General features: G+C 39.0%; 4 protein-coding genes across 4 annotated transcripts; all 4 read left to right on the top strand.

Annotated features, from left to right (window-relative positions):
* Positions 1–220: 220 nt before the first annotated feature.
* On the top strand, positions 221–5785 carry LOC138628208 (ADP-ribosylation factor 4-like). The gene is made up of 6 exons (XM_069711111.1): positions 221–433; positions 1626–1706; positions 1837–1946; positions 2368–2439; positions 4168–4293; positions 4417–5785. The coding sequence occupies exons 1-6, from the start codon at positions 367–369 to the stop codon at positions 4501–4503; spliced, it is 543 nt and encodes a 180-aa protein (XP_069567212.1). The 5' UTR covers positions 221–366; the 3' UTR covers positions 4504–5785.
* Positions 5786–7115: 1330 nt separating this feature from the next.
* On the top strand, positions 7116–10795 carry LOC138628226 (protein tyrosine phosphatase domain-containing protein 1). Its single transcript, XM_069711132.1, has 12 exons — positions 7116–7303; positions 7399–7479; positions 7832–7950; positions 8165–8302; positions 8390–8661; positions 8748–9041; positions 9160–9405; positions 9495–9611; positions 9720–9821; positions 9932–10012; positions 10124–10234; positions 10322–10795. Exons 1-12 carry the CDS (start codon positions 7116–7118, stop codon positions 10412–10414), a joined length of 1842 nt encoding a protein of 613 aa, XP_069567233.1. The 3' UTR covers positions 10415–10795.
* A 1121-nt stretch (positions 10796–11916) lies between these two features.
* On the top strand, positions 11917–14264 carry cimap1b (ciliary microtubule associated protein 1B). The gene is made up of 7 exons (XM_069711120.1): positions 11917–11964; positions 12977–13091; positions 13218–13421; positions 13501–13602; positions 13693–13814; positions 13900–14040; positions 14129–14264. Exons 1-7 carry the CDS (start codon positions 11962–11964, stop codon positions 14219–14221), a joined length of 780 nt encoding a protein of 259 aa, XP_069567221.1. The 5' UTR covers positions 11917–11961; the 3' UTR covers positions 14222–14264.
* Positions 14265–15180: 916 nt separating this feature from the next.
* rabl2 (RAB, member of RAS oncogene family-like 2) lies at positions 15181–19927 on the top strand. Its single transcript, XM_069711180.1, has 8 exons — positions 15181–15800; positions 16498–16527; positions 17249–17328; positions 17464–17543; positions 18272–18383; positions 18558–18655; positions 18825–18908; positions 19209–19927. The coding sequence occupies exons 1-8, from the start codon at positions 15694–15696 to the stop codon at positions 19287–19289; spliced, it is 672 nt and encodes a 223-aa protein (XP_069567281.1). The 5' UTR covers positions 15181–15693; the 3' UTR covers positions 19290–19927.
* The last annotated feature ends 63 nt before the right edge of the window (positions 19928–19990 follow it).

Raw genomic sequence — 19990 nt, 5'->3', positions numbered from 1 at the left:
CGAAAACAAGTCTTTTGAAAAACAAAAATAATGATAATAACTAATGCATTTTCTTCTACGTTACTACAATACTATCTCTCGATTATAGCCACACACACACACACAAATAATGGCCCGTAGTGTACCGTATTGATAAATACGAACAATAAAATACATCTAAAAGTCCCTGTTTTGTTTATGACGAGGTGGTGTTGATAAAGTTTCTTCAAACTGATGACGCCGTGTGTTCCACGTTGGCCCGGACGTGGCAGTCGGCTGTACTGCTGTGTGGAAATCATTGGGTCGCTGTAAAACTACCACACTGCGCTCCCGCCGTGTTTAATATTTCTCGTATTTCCACAAAGATTCAAACATCCTCGGACAGATATGGGGCTCACCATCTCGTCCATCTTCGGCCGACTTTTCGGAAAAAAGCAGATGAGGATTTTAATGGGTGAGTGATTGGAGGCGGTGTTTGGCTAATGTTAGCCAGAGACTCGTTTTTTTTTTTTTTTTTTAATCTTCAGCTGAAACTACACTTTAGTTAGTTTGGCCAGTTCCTTTTTGAATGTATCAAACTTAAAAAAAATAATAATAATAAAAAAAAAAATCTAAAACTGTTTAATGAGCTAAGAAATACACCAAAGAACTGGAGCAATTTGATTGAATTGTAGCTTTCGTTCATTTTAAGCTTTATTAAAAAAATAAAAAAAAGGAAGTTTGACAATGGCATCTTTATCAAAGGATTTAAATAAATTATCTTTATATTACATAGCTTTTATGGAAACAAGCTTTGCCTGGCATGAGCAGGTGTCCTGTTTAACAAAAAAAAAAAATACTTCCTGCACTAATTTAATCGCAACTAAAGGCCTATGTGGCTTTGGGCTGCGAGATACATGGATATTTCATCATATCGTATTATGAGACTGGAAATCGTTTTAGATTTTGGATGTTGTAATAATGTGATATAGTGGTGTCTTCTCCTGGTTTTAAAGGCAGCATTACAGTAAAGTGATGTCACTTTCTTGTCAGTCCTTCTCACTTCAGTGTGATTTGCCTTTCCCCACTTTTATATCCACATTTACGGATGATTATTTAGCCTATTATAAATCTCTGTGTAAGTATTTTGTGAAAGCACCAGAAGTCATCCCCACAATATCGTTGCAGTATTGATATCGCCATATTTTGTCAAAAGTATTTTGATATTTAATCTTGTCCATATCGCTCACCCCCTAATATAACCAGCCTATATACATATATAAATTGTTAAAAGATCATTTGGAAAAGAGTTTGGTGTTTTCTACTTCGCTTATTAACTTGCTCTTTGGTGATTAACTCCTCATGACGTCAGCCAGTAACTTTGGCGAGTGTCGTTGCCTTGCTTTGTTTTTTCAGGCCTGTTTGTTGACACGTGGAAGATAATTTTATGGATAGATGTTAATATCAGGATCAGCTTTAGTAGCTGTAGGTTTTTTTTTTTTTTCTGTTTATTGGTGAAAATATTTCAGTTCAGATGATTTGCTTCATACAGTCTCATGTACTCCGTCGCACATTCTTTGTTATGTGATGACCTATAAGAAAACGATTGTTACGCAATTTACAGCTTGTATTCTACTTGATTCTAACCTCTCTTCGTTTCCCTGTAGTTGGGTTGGACGCTGCAGGAAAAACGACTATCTTGTACAAACTGAAGCTCGGTGAAATTGTAACCACTATCCCCACCATTGGTAAGAGATAACATTTATTTATTAGCTGTATATTCAGTTCTTTGATGCTTTCATTTTGTGCAGCAAATCATTAAGAGCTGTCCCCCCCCCCCTTTTTTTTTTTTTCTTTTTTTTTTTAACCTCTGTAAAGGTTTCAACGTGGAGACAGTAGAATATAAAAATATCAGTTTCACGGTTTGGGACGTTGGTGGCCAGGACAAGATCAGACCCCTCTGGAGACATTACTTTCAGAACACACAGGTATGGATGTGACTGTCTCAGTGCTGTGGGACAGCTGTGGCTTCCCAGTGCAAAGATAAACTTGGTAGTAGTGTCTGCAGCTCTCGTATATCTCTCCTCAGTAAAGCTGTGTCAGTATAATATTTTGATGAACCAGATGGGTCATTCATCAAAGTATTGAACAGAAACCGTTCTACCAAGTAGAGTATTTTTTAAGATACACACACTTTCATTGCACAACTTCTACATTTAGAATTATATTTTTTATTTCTCTAAACCAGTGTTTTGAGTTGTTCGATCTTAGATTATACACAACAATTGGAATTTTCTAAACATTTTGTAATCCACACATCAGTATTCAGCATACAGTTTTTCTTATTCATTAATTACTGACATATATTCTAATCTAACCCTTAAACTTTTTCTTTTTTTTTAAATTTAGGGCCTCATCTTTGTAGTGGACAGTAATGACAGAGAAAGAGTGGCTGAGTCAGCAGAGGAGCTCTCAAAGATGGTACGTATTTTATACATTTAGCTGTAGAGACAGCAATCCATTATTAGGGTGCACTGTGTAGTTTTGAATCGCAGAGTTTTATAATGTGATCATCTGATTTAGAATTGCATCACCGTGTGATGTGGATATATCAGAACAAAAAATATTGTTGTTCCTTCCTCCTGGCCCCTCAGATGTGGTTCATGGGCTTATGTCTTCAGAAACCTAATCGTTACAAGAGTTCGCCTCAGATTTTCCTCCCCTGGACTTTCTGTGTGCGATGTTTTTGTGGAAAGTAGTGCTAGCTCAATGTTGGATGGCGATCCTTCTCACTGCAGAGATCCATATGTTGTTAAAATCAAACTTTAATCTATTTTTTTTTTTTTATGGCTCAAGGAATATTCAGAAAGACTTGGTGATCTTTTGAGCAGGGCCTGTTTGTATTGTGATGACATGGTTCAACCACAAATGTTGAAAGTGTTCAGTGACAGTGTTGACTTCTTCTGAGCCATCCAACAATACGAGCACCCAATCCCCCTAATCCTCATGTTATAATTACCTTGTGCTGCTTCAGTGCTTCAAATTATCTTAAAATATGGTCAGATCTGCATTTAAGTTGCAATTATGAACACATTGATTTATTTTAAATAACATTGCTGTGCTTAAAGAGTTTGTATTTTAAGTAGTCCACGGTTAAACAGATTGTTTATCAATTCGGATGTTTTAGTGGCTACTCCCAAAAGAAGTTGGCAATCAGCTATTTTCAAAATCACACCGCAAAATGCTCAATGATGTCAAAAAAGAAGGAAGCTGCAGCTCTGTAGAAAAACATCTTTGTGCAGCAGAGGCATGAGTAAAGTATTTTGTGTAATGATGAAACTCGAGGTTGAATTGTTTGGAAAGAACATGGGGACCTACATATGGTTTAAAAACATATAAAAACAACAGCTGGGGGAAGTCTGAACAGGTCGCTATCAACAAGGAGAATTTTTTTTTTTAATGGACGTCGTCAATAAAGACACAAGAATATAATAGTTTCTTTGTTATTAGCTAGAGCACATTGTGTTTGTCTACAGCTATGATGTCAACGGAGATGAGGTAACAATTAATACAGAAAAACAAATAATTCCAAAGTGTTCATCTATTTTTCTTTGTCTAAGGAAACACTGTCTAAATTAACAGAATTTCCTTACGCGAGTCAGTGTAAAGAAAAAAAGTAAACTCAGTGAAATCCCTCTTTTATTAGGGCTTAGGTTTGTGTGACAGTGCACAGTATTGTTCTGCATGTGTTTGCCAATATCCATTTCTAATATTTTGTCTTGCCATTGTTTTATGTGTTGTTGTTTTTTAACCATGACTTACTGTGGAACAGCTGGGATGAACATCAGAGTTGAATCTTTTTTTTAAAGTTCTGTTTTGTGAGCTCGTGTATTTTGCTGCTTTGCTTCTTGAACCACCAGGTGTTAAAAATTCACAGCTGGCTTTTATTTCTATATTTAGTATATTTGTCAGGCATTTTTGCCTTTTTTTTTGACAGAAGACAGTTAAGATGTGTCAAGATGAGGGAGGACAAAGGAAAGATGAATAAGGCATTTATGTGCATCTTTATAGTAGATTTGTTATTTCTCAGATGTGTTTGTAAAATGTCTACTATACATATAATCATTTGATTTTGGAAGCCCCAGTAAAGACTCAGGATGAATATCTTGCTCTGACATGAAATCTCAAATCTGTTTTCTGCCCCTCTAGTTGCTGGAAGATGAGTTGAAAGATGCTGTTTTGCTGGTGTTTGCTAACAAACAGGACCTTCCTAATGCCTTATCAGTCAGCGAACTGACCGACAAACTTGGCCTGCAAGCCCTCCGCAACAAAAATGTAAGTAATTTGAGTAGGAACATGTTTTCTATACCTGCAGTAAGATTGTTAAAACTACGAGCCAGTGAAGCGCTGCCTTCATGTTCTCCTGACCTCGATGCCTCATTATCTCCGACCCCACAGTGGCACATTGAGTCGACCTGCGCCACCCAGGGCACTGGGCTGTATGAAGGGCTCGACTGGCTATCCAATGAGTTGTCCAAGAACTAATGAAGGATGGTTGGACAGAAGGGAGACACTGAACACCAAAGGACAGGAGAGAAGGCACAGACATTCAATCCAGAAACATTTGGTCTTCCAGCACCAATGTTCACAACAAGGACAAGGCTGGTGGACAATATAATCAACAGTGGGAAACTTTAATATCTCATATTTCCTCTTGTATTATCAATACTATTGCTTTATTATCTCTTGACATTCTTTCTATTTTCCTCTCGCATGGCAACATGTTGTAGTTACACGATCAGTTTCATTATGAGTAAAATACCTACTAAGGAAGTTTCAAGGAAACAATGAACAGATTAATGGGTTGTTTTTCCGCTTGACACTTTGGCTCCTGCCTAGGCAACATTTGCAACTATGGACTTCCTTATATCTTTTCTCGAGCCTAGGTTGGGGAGTATGAAAATATAAACCCATAGCTTTGGTGAAGGACAATTTGTAGGCTGCCACGAGCTGTTAATCTCCATGGCGCCTTGTGGATATTTGACAGACCTGACCCCTTGCTCTTCACTGTTATGTCCTCAAGCTCATGCCAACTCATTTCTGTAAAGGCCTGCAGCTTGTACAATGAGGTGGAGGAGGATTGCTGTGAATTTTGTTAGTAGTGTGGAATCAAATGGATCCAAAAAGGAACAATGTGCCTTCTGGCCCCTTTTTGCACAAATCTGAGTAATTCTTTCCTTCTCACATTCTTAGGTCATGCTCCCTCTTAAGATGATTTTCTGCATTAATGCTTTTGCGAGAGAAAATTAAAACAATGAGACTCTTTTGTTTTGTGCTGCAGTGAATGCTGTGGCACTGCACAGCCACACAAGTGCGAGTATAGATTGCTTCCTTGCAAAATGACTTCACTATCAACTACTATCAACATTTGTGAATTTGGCCTCACTTACTTTCTCATTTAAAAAAAAAAAAAAAAAAAAGGCTCAAATAGAACTTTCAATTCTTCTGTCCACTCTTAACAGAAAATGTGTTTAGCCTAAAAGGAGGAAGGAAGCGTCTTTTCAGTGTCGACACAGACAGAGTCATTGCAAAACAGTAAATTGGCATGTTTTTTGTTGTTTGTGTTTTGTTTTTTTGTGTTGACTGGCAGATACTGTATTATATTCTTAATTATTCTACCCCTCTTGAAACACATACGATCCCATCAATTTATTTGAGTGTACATTCCAACTTGTGCTTTCAGATGCTGGAGCTGACACTCCTAAAAACATTCTCTAACAATATTTTACAGAAAAAGCTCTGAATAAAGCCAGCGTCACAAAAAGGATGTTTTGTCTCTGTTCATTATTGAGGACAGTCCGCTATATTTGTGAATGTATTCACAAAAGGTCATGCTTTTGTGATTTTCAGATTTTGTTGCATCATTCATTAAAACTGTCATCTTCTATCAGGAACTTTGGCAGAAAAGAGGAAGTGGAATGTTTTGGTACCAACAGATGATTAAGATTACTATCCTACATATGGTAATAACTTTGTAAGAGGAGACAAGAGGAACAGAGACAGATGTAATCACCTCATCATTACTCTGCTGTTGGTATTGCTGAACTGTAGTGGGAGACACTATGTCCAGAGCTCCTCCTGCAGACGTGAGGTGATTCAAAACAGTTCAGCTGCCAATAAGCTTATGACATGTGGACGTTTTCGCTCACGCCTGGTCCTACATGAAAATCCTAGTGCAGTAAAATTGATAGATTTTGTGAATGCTTTTAACCAATGTTTTTTAAACTCCCATTATTTCACTGATTCACGTTTAAATCTGTTAAGGTAGCTATTAAATGATGCAGAGACGGTACTGTTGTTGTTGTTTTAATATGAGAACAGAATACACCAAAAACAGAGTATTGTTCGTTCAGAGTAAAACATAAACCCTGTTGGTGCATGTTAAAAGAGTATTGAGATTAACGATTCAGTTTCCCGCATCACAAACTAAAATCATGTTTGGAGCTGGAGCTGGTGCTTGGTAATTAGGACATCCACAGTGTTTCTCAGAGAAGGTATAAGCATTATATAATTGGCTTGCTACAATGTGTGAGAGTGTCTTCCAATGTATTTATGACAGCTAATCAGGCTTAGTGGAGCTGGGTCATCACTGTGTATTCGGGGTGGATCAAGCTAGAGGAGCACATGTGCATTGTGCTTTGTCGAACTGCCTTTTTCTTCACATTTCAGCTGTCTTATTGTCTGACAATACATTAAATGGGATTATCAGATTCACTGTTCAACATAATCAAAAGGGTAAGTTTGAAATTTGATTACAATTTATCATATTAAATGTTATGCGTTGGTTGTTTTCTGAACACTGTTTTTGATATTTTTGGAAGCCCTATGACTTATTTGATCTTTTTTCACAGCACATTTAGAATAAAAACTGAACTTAAATACTGAAACTTTCCATAGTATGCAGAATTACTGCAAAAAGTGAGCAAACAGCTAAAAAAACAAGCTGTCAGTTTAAGAGTTACGCTATATTTATCAAAGGCAGGAAGTGGTAAGAAGGTGACATGAGGTTTGCCAGTTGGCTCAGTTTCAGCCTAAAACTTAACATCTACAGTGTGACAACAAAGGCTGATCTTGGGGGTTTCCACTGGTGCAGAAAGATGCCGACTTTAGACTCGCACATAGCGGTGCCACGGCCCGCCTATTCCCAGACCCGGGAGAACCTGGTAAAAGCTATCCCACCCAAGCTCCTCTGTCTGCTGGCCTGTGGAGGAATAGACTGTCGCTATGAGGGACCGGAGTGCTGGAAATTAAACCAACAAGTCATCCGAGGCCTTTTCTCCTCCTGGTGAGACAATTTTTAATGCATGCTCATTGATGTTGTTGTGTTGTAGCAAAAACAACAAGAGGTAGTTAATGATTATAAACTTTTTCCTATCCCAGGGTGACGGATGATATAATTGCCATGGCACGACCATCCAAACATCTAATTGAGAAGTACAACATCATAGATCAATTTCAAAGGTAATCACTGGTCCTTATTATTGTCCTGGTACTTGTTTGGTTGTAAGAGTTATGAGCCTTCTTAAAAGGTTTGACAAAATAAGAACCCCTTATTGATTAAACCACCTGCAGATATAATTAGTTTCAAACAAAGAGGGACAAATCTAGATCTGAAATCCGTCAAATCTGTGATTTTAATCTAGTAAAATGAGGACAAGACATCTCGTGTCACGTCTTTTTAATGACACGAGTATTATTTGAATTCTTTAAATTGTGGATGTTACGTACTTCTTAAATGAGTAACAAGCAGTTTACTTTTGAGACAAACACAAGGAGTGAACTGTTGTCTTCAGATTTTTTATTTTTTTCTCAGGTTAAATATCAGATCGATCATCAACATGCAGCTCCCAGGAGAGCATGCTCACTGTGGACCTCCTCTAGACCCCGAAAGTGGTTTCACATACTCCCCACAGATCTTCATGGACAACGACAGTAAGATCCTGACACAAAATACGTTTCGTTTCAAAACTAAACTTAAACTAGCACTGATGTGTAAATATAAGACAGTTGTGATTTGTGCCAATATGGTAGAAATTAAATATCAGCTGTATTTCTCACAAACAACCTGTAAACTGAGATAATTTACATGACTGGACATTAGGCGTAAGGCATCAGTTTATTCATATGTATGTACATTTATTTGCAGTTTACTTTTACAACTTCGGGATGCCAGATTTCGGTGTGTCGTCTCTTGTCGGTATAATTGATGGGGTGAAGGTTCTGGCCTTCGCAGTGAGAGAAGGAAGAGTAGCTGTGCACTGCCATGCAGGCCTGGGCAGGACAGGTACGATCAAACATACAGTACATCTTGTATCGACACACACTATAGTGCTCTTAAGTATACTCAGTGTGTTTACCTGCGTCTCAACAGGAGTCCTAATAGCCTGTTACTTGATCTACACTCTGCGCATCAGCCCGAGCGAGGCCGTCCACTACGTGCGGATTAAACGGCCTCGTTCTATCCAAACCCGGTCACAGATCAGCCAGGTGTTTGACTTTGCCCGCCTGCTTGGCACACAGCTGGTTCAGTACCCAGACCTCCGCCTGCGGCACGGAGCCCCTTTCACCCTGCAGCACTACCTAAACCGACAAGCGCTGCTGCTGCACGGCCAGGAGGCCCGCGATCTCAGACAAACACCAAAGGTGAGGACTTTGTCATTACACGATCATACATGATCATACCTCTCTGAAGATCTTCCTCTCTGACCCCCTCTTGCTCTTGTGATTAGGTGGTGTACCTCCTGTGTGCGCGTCTCTCCTGCTTAGCCCTAGGTCTCTCATCTCCTCCGGAGGTCCACGCTGAGCTGGAGAAGAGGTCAGCACGTAGGGATCTGAGCAGGACTGTGAGGGAGACCCTGGTGGCTAAACAGTACTTGCCCTTGCTGAGGGAAGGTCGTAAGGGCTCGTGGGTGGGCTCGGGGTCGGTGTCCTCCTGGGACGAGCCGCTGGCGTTCTCGGAGAGAAAGAGAGAGGTGTTGTTGGACAAACGCAGCTACAGTGACTCTGACCTCTGCAAAATCACAGTAAATGAGGTGAAATCTCACATTATGGATCCAGAATTACATAAAGTTTCTGAATGTCTACTGCAGAATTAGGCTTGTTATAGAGGCTTTTCTCACAATGTTACATTATGTATTGAAGGACCTGGAGCTGAGTCCATTCTGCACCACAGCACTTGGAAATGAGAAACACTGGTATGTTCAGGATCTAATACGAGTTGATCTGAGACGAGTCAGTCTGGATCTTTCACCAAGCCACCAGGCTAACATAAAGGAATCTCAGGCACTCAATGTCCGAGTGTCTAGCATGAGAACAAGCAGCAGCTGTGTTATGAGAGCAAAGTGCACGGCTAAAAAGGCACTTACCAAATACTGCTCCAATATTGAGGTAACCTTTTCTTATTGTGTTCTTATAATTACAATTTTGTTTTGCTGTGAATGCTTTAACTAAAATATTCTGACCTCTGTTGCATAAAGTTGCACAGAAATCCAACAAATCCAGGTCCTACCTCGATGGCCCGTCCTGTTGCCAAGGCAATGGCAGAGCAAAGGCCTCTGGGAGAAACCATTCTGCAAAGGTCAGCCCTGCTCCAGGTAAAAAAAAGAAAAGAAATGAAAAAAAAAAATATAAACTTGGTTTTACATCACAGTACATCCCTCTTATTTTAAAGCCACTGAACACTTCAACTCACCTTTATTCAGGAGGAACTAAACAGCAGTGACTGTGGCTGGGCTCTGCTGGTCACCGAGTCAGATCCTCATGTTCTCTGTTGTCTCCTGTGGACATGGCTGGAGAAGCTGAGGGTCAGTGGCACCAAACAAGAGGCCATGATTTCAGTAATCTCAAATGCCCCAGGACTGAGGTATGATACACTTCTCTCTAATTTCTATCTGTTTTTACCAACCTCATCCAGGAGCCTGTTCTGAGTGCTGAGGATATAGAGAAGTTGAGTACAGGAGCAAGCAACAAAAAGCCTCTCAGTGTCCTCAAGCAGGTAAGGAAACCGGCATCATCTTTTTCTAATGACTATTCCAAGTAAACCTTTGTACTATGAATCTCTTCAGCAAAGGTATACAATGCTATTTGCCATATTATATCATTATAGGCACAGAAACACACCATCTATTGTCTGCTGAACTGTGTGAGTACAGTGACCGGCCTGTGTCCACACAGAGAGGATGCAGTGTTCCAGCGGCTGATGCGGGCAATTACAAGGGTAAGACAAGAGTAAAAGTTGTGTGCTATATTAAATACTAGTTTTACATTGAGTTGTATAATTGTCCATTTTTTTTAAACCCAACAGCGCCCTCAGGAGGAAATGGGAAGCCTCGCCCCTTTGATGAAAGTCCTGAAGGTCTGTTCCAGGAGGGCCTGCACCACCAATGCTACACTTTGAAGAGTGGAGTTCTTATCATAACAAAAATAACTTTTTAAATTGGCATTTCATCCTGGAACATAAGGGTGGGCAATATCACAAGACAGAATAATTTTTTTTCACAGAGGACATTTTGACATGTCACAGGCGTAAACAATAAAATGAATGACAGCTGTTTCAACAGGGTCCTGATACTGTACATGTTGATACTCTGTCACACTGTCATGGCTTAAAGTGACACTTAAATAGAACAGAGCAAGCGATAATGCTATTAGTAACACCTGTGCTTTTCATACTTTGACAAGATTAAACTTCTGCTGTGGAAAAAAGTCTATTAGACTGTTTTTTTTTGTTTTGTTTTGTTTTTTTGGAGCCGCAGGCAAGATCTGGCTTCTGGATTCCTTCCTCCACCTCTCATTGTAACTTATCTTCCCCTTTTCAAAATAACACAATAGATGTGGATTCAACATCAGCTGTCTGCCATTTTTTTTGTAATAATAAATAAATTGCCAACGGTGCAACGAAAGCTTCTCTTCTGTTGGAGTCTAAGCCGAGTCAATTTGGTTCAATTCTAACTGCTCTCTCTGGCTCTAAAATATTGTGTTTGTGGTGTTTTTGCTCATACTTTCACACACTACCACCATTCACAGAGGGCAATTAACAGCGTGAAAATGTGCCAATTCCCCCCACCCAAAAAAAAGGAGTAAGTGATGATTTCTTGTAAACACAAGGTTTTGGGTAAAGTTCATTTGAAATTATTTTGAAACATGTATTGCCCTTTATGAAAAGTTTATAGTTTCAGTGGATTAAAATGTTTTTTCCCTCTATCACTAATCTTCTCATATTGGGTATCATTGAAGCCACAAATAATAAGTTACTTAAAAAAAGGTGGGACCCTCGGCCTAAGTCATGGGTCAATCCCGCAGAGTGTGCTGGAACAGCTGTTAAACTTCAAATAAAGGTGAATTTTAAAAATGACATTTATACAATATTTACTGGAATACATCTTTGTAATACATCTTGTTTAATGTTTGCTTTGAATAGTAAACTACTGTACCTTAGTCCTAGCAATTTCAATCCAAACAGTGTGTCCAGAGTGTGGCCCTGTGGCTGGTTACAGCCTTAAAACCTAATAAAACATTTACAACCTCTAATGTATTTTATGTGCCACATTTTGGACATTCCTGCACAGTTCACACACAAATTCATACTCAACACAGATTAAGCAATGACGATGTGTTCTGGGCCCAGTGTCCCAAAATTCTACAACCTAAACCAGACCGAGATACACCCCACACAAGCCGGAAAACCCCCACTTGTCGATCGTCAACCACTCAAAACAGGGTTAATTTCCTAGAAGTGCTCACTACCTTGGCACAAGGGACAGTCAAACATCATGTCCTGTGTTTTTTTTATTCAAGCACTCCTGTCAAAGGGTCATCTCCATGGCAACGTTGTCATAGTGAAGTTGACAGGCACTAAACAATCCCTGTTTGGGTTCAGTGCACATGCTGGTTTCCAGGGATAAATCCTGATACAGACGCTCACAGCAGGACTGGCGTTTTAATATGGTAAAATCATTTATCTATTCATTTTAATTTAGTAACTGAACTAAACTTGAAGCTGTGAGCGATTGATTAAGTTTGTATGCATTTGGTAGACATGTTGTGGTTTTGTTACAAGCTACTCTGGGTGTTAATACACATGTTTCCTGATTTTTATGTCGCAAAGGTTTCACTTTACCCACAAATGACCACCAGGCCTCTATTGTAGCATATTAGCTTGCAAAAAAGATATTTTCGTTAGATTGTTGCAACAACAACTGTTTATGATTCACTAACTTCATTTTACTCATTAACATGGTGAGCACTTACTTACACAGCAAGTACAAAACCATTTTTTAAATCTCTATTTCTATCAGTGTTAAGTTAACAATTTGTTTCTTTTTTGGGGCCAAATTGGTGTTTGCAAAGTTTGTTCATTTTTAACACCATGGCAATCTGATATTAACCATTATTATTATTCAAAATCTAGTGCACTGACTGGCTGGTAATGTTCTGACATCACACTCCTATTACTAAGGAGCTGTTCAGAATGGTGCAGAGTGTTTAAATGTTGCACCTCTACTGCTTAAATAGGTGAAATCTTAAAGGTGCTACCTTCAGGCTTTAACAAAGCCCACAATTACTTCTAATTACAACAAAATGCACTCTATCTCTTTTCGTCTTACCCTGTTTAAATAGTTCATCGTAAAGCATTTCTGGTATTTACAGCAGATAAACTGGTTACATATTTACCAAGTTGGGCCCAAAATATTTCAAGCAGCAGCCAGACCTGTTAGCATTTCTAATGACAACTAAGTTTCCATTTTGAAAAGTAAAGCCACAATGAGAGTGATATGTGCTAAAAAGATTTAATAAATGCTTGAGTGCCTGGTATCAAAATATCTATGACCCAACCTACTTAAGAATGAGAGCTTTTTTTTTTTTTTTTTAACTTAAAGAGTAAGTCCAGGTGTAAGTCCCCTGTCATTATACTGTTGTTACACCATGATTTAAAGGCAAATTGTCCCTTTCTGTCAAGGTAAAGCCAAGCACCGAACCATGGGTTGGAACCTGGAGGCCCCACAGGCCAATAGGGAATATAGCTGCCCTCTATGGTAGCCCGGGGCCCCAGTATTCACTGCCTGGACTTACAGGTAAAGCTAAAATGGCAAATTTTCACCACCGCCAGCACCATAATAATAATGATAGTAATAATACAAATCATTATTATTATTATTATTATATTAAGTAACATCGTCTGTCTTTGTTTCTTAATAAAGGTAGTGTTAACCATGACCCAACTAAATACAAAGCTCCAATGTTCAGCCATGGGATACGTCATGTGGATATCAAAACTGGCTGCTCCCCTGGACCAAGTCATGAAATCCCCGCGCACATCACCAGAATGGGCCGAGACGGCACCCCTGCGTTTTCACTCCACAGCCGTCCAGCAGAGCCAAAGATGAGGCAGGGCCCTGGACCAGGTCAGCAACATCCCAAACACATTAGAACTGATTTTTAAAGGCAAAACTTTAAAACTTTCTTTTCTTTTTGGTGTTTTAGGTCACTACGCTCCAGAGAATTCAGGAAAGTCAGTCTTCCACTCTGCTCCTGCTCATTCTCTGTCTGGGCGCAGCAAAGAAAACACTATTATACAGACACCAGGTAACATATGTATTGGCTGTCAAATTTAATAATGCTGTGAATTACATAGTTTCATGGCACAAAGTATAAACTTTTCCTGCCATACCTCAGGTCCAGCCACCTACACGCTGCCGCCTGTGCTGGGGCCCAGAACTGTGGTCACAACTACAGCTCCAACCTACTCCCTCATTGGCCGCAACAAAAATGGAAGCTTCCATGAGGACCTGAAGAAGGTACATCCAAATAGTCATTAAAACTGATCAAAGTTTTAGAAATCTAGATTTACTCTTATTGTCTATACTATTGTTTCCCCTCTAGACTCCTGGTCCCGCTAAATACAAAGTTGTAGACCCCTGTATTTACAGACAGAAACCTCCCCAGTACAGCATGACAGGACGTAACTTTGCTCCTGGTGAAAGCTCAGCGAAACCAGGACCTGGAGCACACCGTCCGGAGCAGGTAAGAAACCTCATTATGTATTATTAGATCACAAAGGCTCCAAACATGAACCCCTTGTTCAATCATTAACATTTTTTTTTCTTCCTAGGTAACCTTCACAAAACCTAAAGCCCCAAGCTTCTCCTTTGGACTGCGTCATTCACAATACATCTGCCCGCTCATAGTCAATGCAGATGAATAACATGATGCGTGATCTCTTATTCTTTGTGTAAAGAATAAAAATAAGTTGCTCTGGATTACTGAGGTCTTATTATTAGTCTAATTGTGTTAGTACTTGTCCCTTTGTCAGCATTTGATGGAAATTACACTAAATTAAAAAAAAAAGAATAAGTAACTTGCGTCTGACATTCACATTCACGTAACATTACATTTCAGAACAGCTCTATTTTTCAGTTTGACTATTTCTTGTGAGTTGTAAAAACTGATCATTATGAATAATTCGTCAATGTGTAAATGAACCTGATCAGTAGGTAATTTGGAATAAGTTACACAGGTGTCACTTATAACATTAATTTAGGTTTAATTACATTTAGGTCTCACACATACCCATGCACAGTGGGATGAAGTCATATTAGATGTTTGTTCAGAAAAGCCTGCGGAGCTGGCAAACATAACATCGGTGTTGCACGGTAGCAACAGTAAAACTGCTTTATCAAGAATGTTGGGGCACTCACCAATTCAAGGGTCCCAGTCAATGCACCCCAACCACATGAAACTACCATAATAAGACTGCTGCTTGCCCAAACACTGAGAACAGATGGGTACCACCCAAAGCAGACTGTTATGAATATTTTCTAAATCAATAATTTTGGCCTTCTGTCCCATGCAGAAGGTTTTTAAGAGAGCAGCACTGATACATTGCAACTAATTAGAAAACAGTTTTACTGTAAATAAATCCTAGTCTTAATTTGTATGTGCTTTGAGTTGGGCTACTAAATTCCATCTAGTAGAGCAAATCTGTCTCATGGGGATTGTAAATCCGGGATTTGTGCCATTGATGCAGAATATTTACCTGAATTATATGGTTGCTTTTACTGAATAATTTGAAGTGTCAACAAAAATAAAATAAATCAACATCTGGGAAGAATCGTCGAGCATTTTAGACAGGCACCTGTCAGGACAGTCCGATACAACGAGAAGAGGTCCTGGTAGCGTCCCCGTTGCATAGAAACGAAAAATCGTCGTGGACGTCGTACATCTACCAACTTTTACTATTTGGACACCAAAAAGAGTGAAGAAACGGACCGAGCTTTTCCCCCCACTGTGCCGCAGAAGAATAATAACACAACCGGACAGTCAGTGACATTTAACCGACGTCAACTAATGCTAACAATGCTAATTCTACTAGCGGCTCGAGGAGATGACATGAGAAAGTAAACAGCGAAGACAAATGTGATCCATGACCCGGTTTTTGGTTCTGGTCTCAGCTTCGGCGGGCATCGGTTCTGTTCGACGCGAGCGGCGAAGGAGCGGTGAAATAAGTGGCGTGAAGTCGACCACACGATGTCAGCGTCAGCTGAGCTGACGGCAAGCTAGCTTAAAAACTCGTCTTTCTGTAGGAAGCTCGAAGCGGAGAGTTTTCACGTGTTGTTTAAATACAAAGTAAAAAAAAAAAAAAGGGGGGAGCGGAGGTGGAGGTGAAGGTGGAGGAAAATGGCTGGCGAAGCTGGCAACATCCCTGAACTGGACCTGAAGAAATACGACGCAGACGAGCAAGTGAAGATCATCTGTCTGGGAGACAGCGCGGTCGGTAAATCCAAGTGAGTATCGAGGCGTGAGGAACGTATAGCATGTATATGTACATATACATATACATATATATATATGTACATATATATATATATATATGTATGCGTATATATGTATATATATGTATGTTTATATATATATATGTGTGAGGAGCGTATAGCGTATGTACATATACATATATATATATATTTATGTACATACACAAATATACGTTATGTATATATACGTATATATATATATATATATACACATATTTATGTACATACACAAATGATATATAACATATATACACATATACATATAATATATACATATACGTACATATACGTATATATATATATATATATATATATATATATATATATATATATATATATATATATATATACATATTTATGTACATACACAAATGATATATAACATATATACACATATACATATAATATATACATATACGTACATATACGTATAGAGTATATATACATATATATACATTTATATATAATATATATACATATACGTATAGCGTATATACACATATATATATATAATATATACATATACGTATAGCGTATATATACACACATATATATATATATAATATATATACATATACGTACATATACGTATAGCGTATGTACATATTACGTATGTAACCAGCTCTCATTGTCTGATGGTTTACAAATGCTGTCTGTCCTTCTCTCACAGGCTGATGGAGAGGTTTCTCATGGACGAATTGTATCCTCCAGCAGAAATTTAAGATGAAATGGCCTCTTGTGTCAGTCATTTTTATAGGTCACATTATACCTTCTGCACATGCTATTTAAGGTCAGGGGGAAGTCGGGTCATATTATTTATATAGCACATTTGAAAACAACAAAAGTTACCAAGAGAGCCATTAAAACCAAAAATAAGCAACAAAACATAAAGAAAGAGATTAAAGGAAGATAAAGCCGGAGTAACCCTCAAGAAAAATGCACGAGCACTATATAACGCTTAAAAACTAAAATCCTAATTAAGTTGGGCCTAATCTAGAAATGCCAGAGAACGTTTATAATTGAGATTTGAATATTGGTAGTATTAGTGGGTGACCTGATCCGGAAGGGAGGCTGTTCTACATTATGGAGCTGTGACTGTGAAAACCTCAGTCCTAAGAGCCAAATCTGGATTTAGGAACCACTGAAAGCTGCCGGTCCGCTGACCTGAGCAGGCGACGAGGAATATAGAGGTGCATTTAAGCATTTATACACAAGCAGTAACGTTTTTATTTTTTTTTTTTAAATTAATCCTATGCAGAACAAGGTAGGATAAATGTGCTCAAACTTAAGGTGCAACACTCAGTAGCCGTGCTGCAGCGTTTCGCACCATCATCCTAGTATTAAGGTGACAGCTGGATTTTTGGTAACTAAGGCACAGATTGTTTTTCCTGAAAAGTTAAGCTCCTGAACGCCTCCTGCAGTCGCCCCCAACAGTTGTCAACCTACGCTTTGACTCTCTACAAACACACAGCCACCGTAGGAAACAAGACGGTGGCGGTCGGTACGTACCGTGCAGTCGTGCTGCTTTTAAAGTGACACACGGGGAAGTCATTTCAGCCAACTGAAGCTTAAATCACCAAGACATGATTTCGTGTTGCTTCTGCAGGAATAAATGCCTTGTGTCTTTAACCCACAGATTTCTGGGACACCGCTGGCCAGGAGAGGTTTCAGAACATGCATCCGTCTTACTACCACAAATCGCATGCATGCATGATGGTGAGACACACTCTGGGCTTCGCGACAGTTTTTCAGTCATCGTTTATCCTTTCGCCTCCTTCCACAAACCTGCAGGGAGGTAAAATACAAATATCGAGGTGTTATTAAAAGTGCAGAAGCCGGTTTATGCACGGTCTAAAGGTGGTGGCTGGAGGACGATGGATTTCTGTTAGTTAAAAAGATCATTTGGAATGTGATAAAAAAAAAAAAAATATGGATAAATTAAATGCATTAAAATATTTCAGAGACAGATTGTTGTAGCTTTTATCTTGAATTGATTGAAGGGTTAATGTTTTATTATTTTTTTTATTTGATGATGTATTTGATCATGCACATGTGCGAGTTCATTTTCATTTCTGTCTACGTGGAAGGTTGTCAAGGTGTCATGCCTAAGAGCTTTTTGGACTATAATTTAGTTTCATGAATTGTAAATGCTTCAGTTTTGGATTTTTACATGAATCTGGAAACCCGTTCTGTTATTGAACATTCAAGAGGCATCAGAGTGTGAGTCACGACTAAAAGTACAGAGATTTGAGAAAGAAAAAAAAAAAAAAAATCGATTTCACATGGATTACTTTGATGACAGAATAAAAAGGTTCGTGTTCTTACCGTCCCTTGAACTACCACGAGGATGGTGATTTTCTCACAAGGAAGTCAACGAGAGATTGTTAGACGACTGCTGGAAGGCACTAGTTGAACTCTTTGTAAACCTTCCTTCTTTCTTCGAGGTTTTTGACGTTCAAAGGAAGATCACGTACAAGAATTTAGCCAACTGGTATAAGGAACTAAGAGAGTACAGACCGGAGATCCCCTGTTGTGTGGTAGCCAACAAAATTGATGGTGAGTTTGGTTGTGACACTGCAGATAAAACTGTATGTAATGTTCATTTTGCAGCAGAATGAGTGACATAAATTCTTTTGGTTTGCAGGAATCGTTTTTTTTTGTTTTGTTGTTTTTTTTACTCTCAATTTACAGATGTGAACATGTTGGTTTTTTTTTTCCCCACATCTACAGCTGACTTGAAGGTGACACAGAGAAGCTTTAACTTTGGGAAGAAGCAGGGGCTCCCGTTTTACTTTGTGTCAGCGGCCGACGGGACTAATGTTGTTAAGGTTCGAGTGTGTTGTTTCTTCTCCTGCCATTCTACACTTAATTTTATAACGCGACGATATCAGTCCCTTTATAAGACTTGAGTATCAAAATTCATTCAGACTATAAACCGTCCGTGCCACTTGAAGTGCACTCGTGGGCTGATGGTTCCGAATGTTACTGTCCCATCAGATGTTCAGAGAAGTGATCAAGAGAGCGGTGGACTACAAGCAGAACCCCAGGGACTTCATGGATGAAGTGATGCAAGAATTAGAGGTACACGTCTCTGAATGTCAGAACACGGCGTGATCGCCGATGCGCTCATCACGAACTGCATGCGCTGCACAGAATGAAACGCGTCTTATCGCGTACCACTTGCTCTAAAGAACTCTATAATTGGTGTATAACCTGCCATTCATGAACTCCAAAACAAATAATTTGTCTTCCTTTTTTAAATGGCGTTTTGCTCATCCATTCTTCGTCGCTGTAATGAGTCGTTAAAAAGCATTTTTCTTGTTTTTTTTGACTGAAAACATGTTTTCTGATGTCCCTTTGTCCCTCGCATTCCTCTTACAGAACTTTGACCTGGAGAAGAAAGAAGATAATTCAGAAGCAGATGAGGACGCACTAAAAGCAGAAAGTCCAGAGTTGGACTGAAAGACTTTTTTTTGGTTTCTTTTACAGATCATCTTCATGTCATTTAATGGATATTTTTTTTCTTGCTTTTAGTCAAAGTGTCAGAGATTTCTGATTCTCTGTGTAGGTACTTTGTTTGTTCTTATGTACTTTTTTTTTTTTGGTTGTCTGCTTTTTAAATTACTGGAATGCGACTCTTTTCCTGGAGGACGACAGATAAGTCATTTCGTCAGGTTTTTAAAATAACTGCCCTCCAGCTGTCCAGTGACACGAGTGGGGAAATAAACTCAGTGGAATAATTAGGATTTGTGTTGTTTACCGGGTTCCTTCAGCTGCTGTTTTTGGCATTGCCATTTCTACTTCGAACAATATCTGCTCTTATAATAGCAGAAAGTGAATGTTTGCTTAAAGTGTGGCGAGAAAAAGTACTAAGTGTCACGTAAAAACAATGTGAAGCACTGAAAACTGAATGCACACAGCGTGGAGAACGTGTGATGATGAACTGTACCTGCTGCTGTTCTCGATGTTTGTGTGTAGCGTCGTGTGCAGCGTCAGCGGGGATTCGTTGCCCGCTTTGGTTGCATTCATTTTAAGATGTAAATGCAGCTTCTTTTTTTTTTTTTTTTTTCCCAGCGCTCTATAAATGAAAACTTAATGTACCGTGTGAACAAATTGTAATGACGTCGCTTTCCAAATTGCTGTCATCCAGAAGTACGGACAAG

The sequence above is a fragment of the Brachyistius frenatus genome, unplaced genomic scaffold (genome assembly GCF_029030835.1).
Source record: "Brachyistius frenatus isolate BFR_SWC_R1_liver_20210118 unplaced genomic scaffold, ASM2903083v1 Contig_97, whole genome shotgun sequence".
Taxonomy (NCBI): Eukaryota; Metazoa; Chordata; class Actinopteri; family Embiotocidae; genus Brachyistius; species Brachyistius frenatus.
Note: the sequence above shows the minus strand (reverse complement) of the source record. Positions and strands in the feature narration are given on the sequence as shown.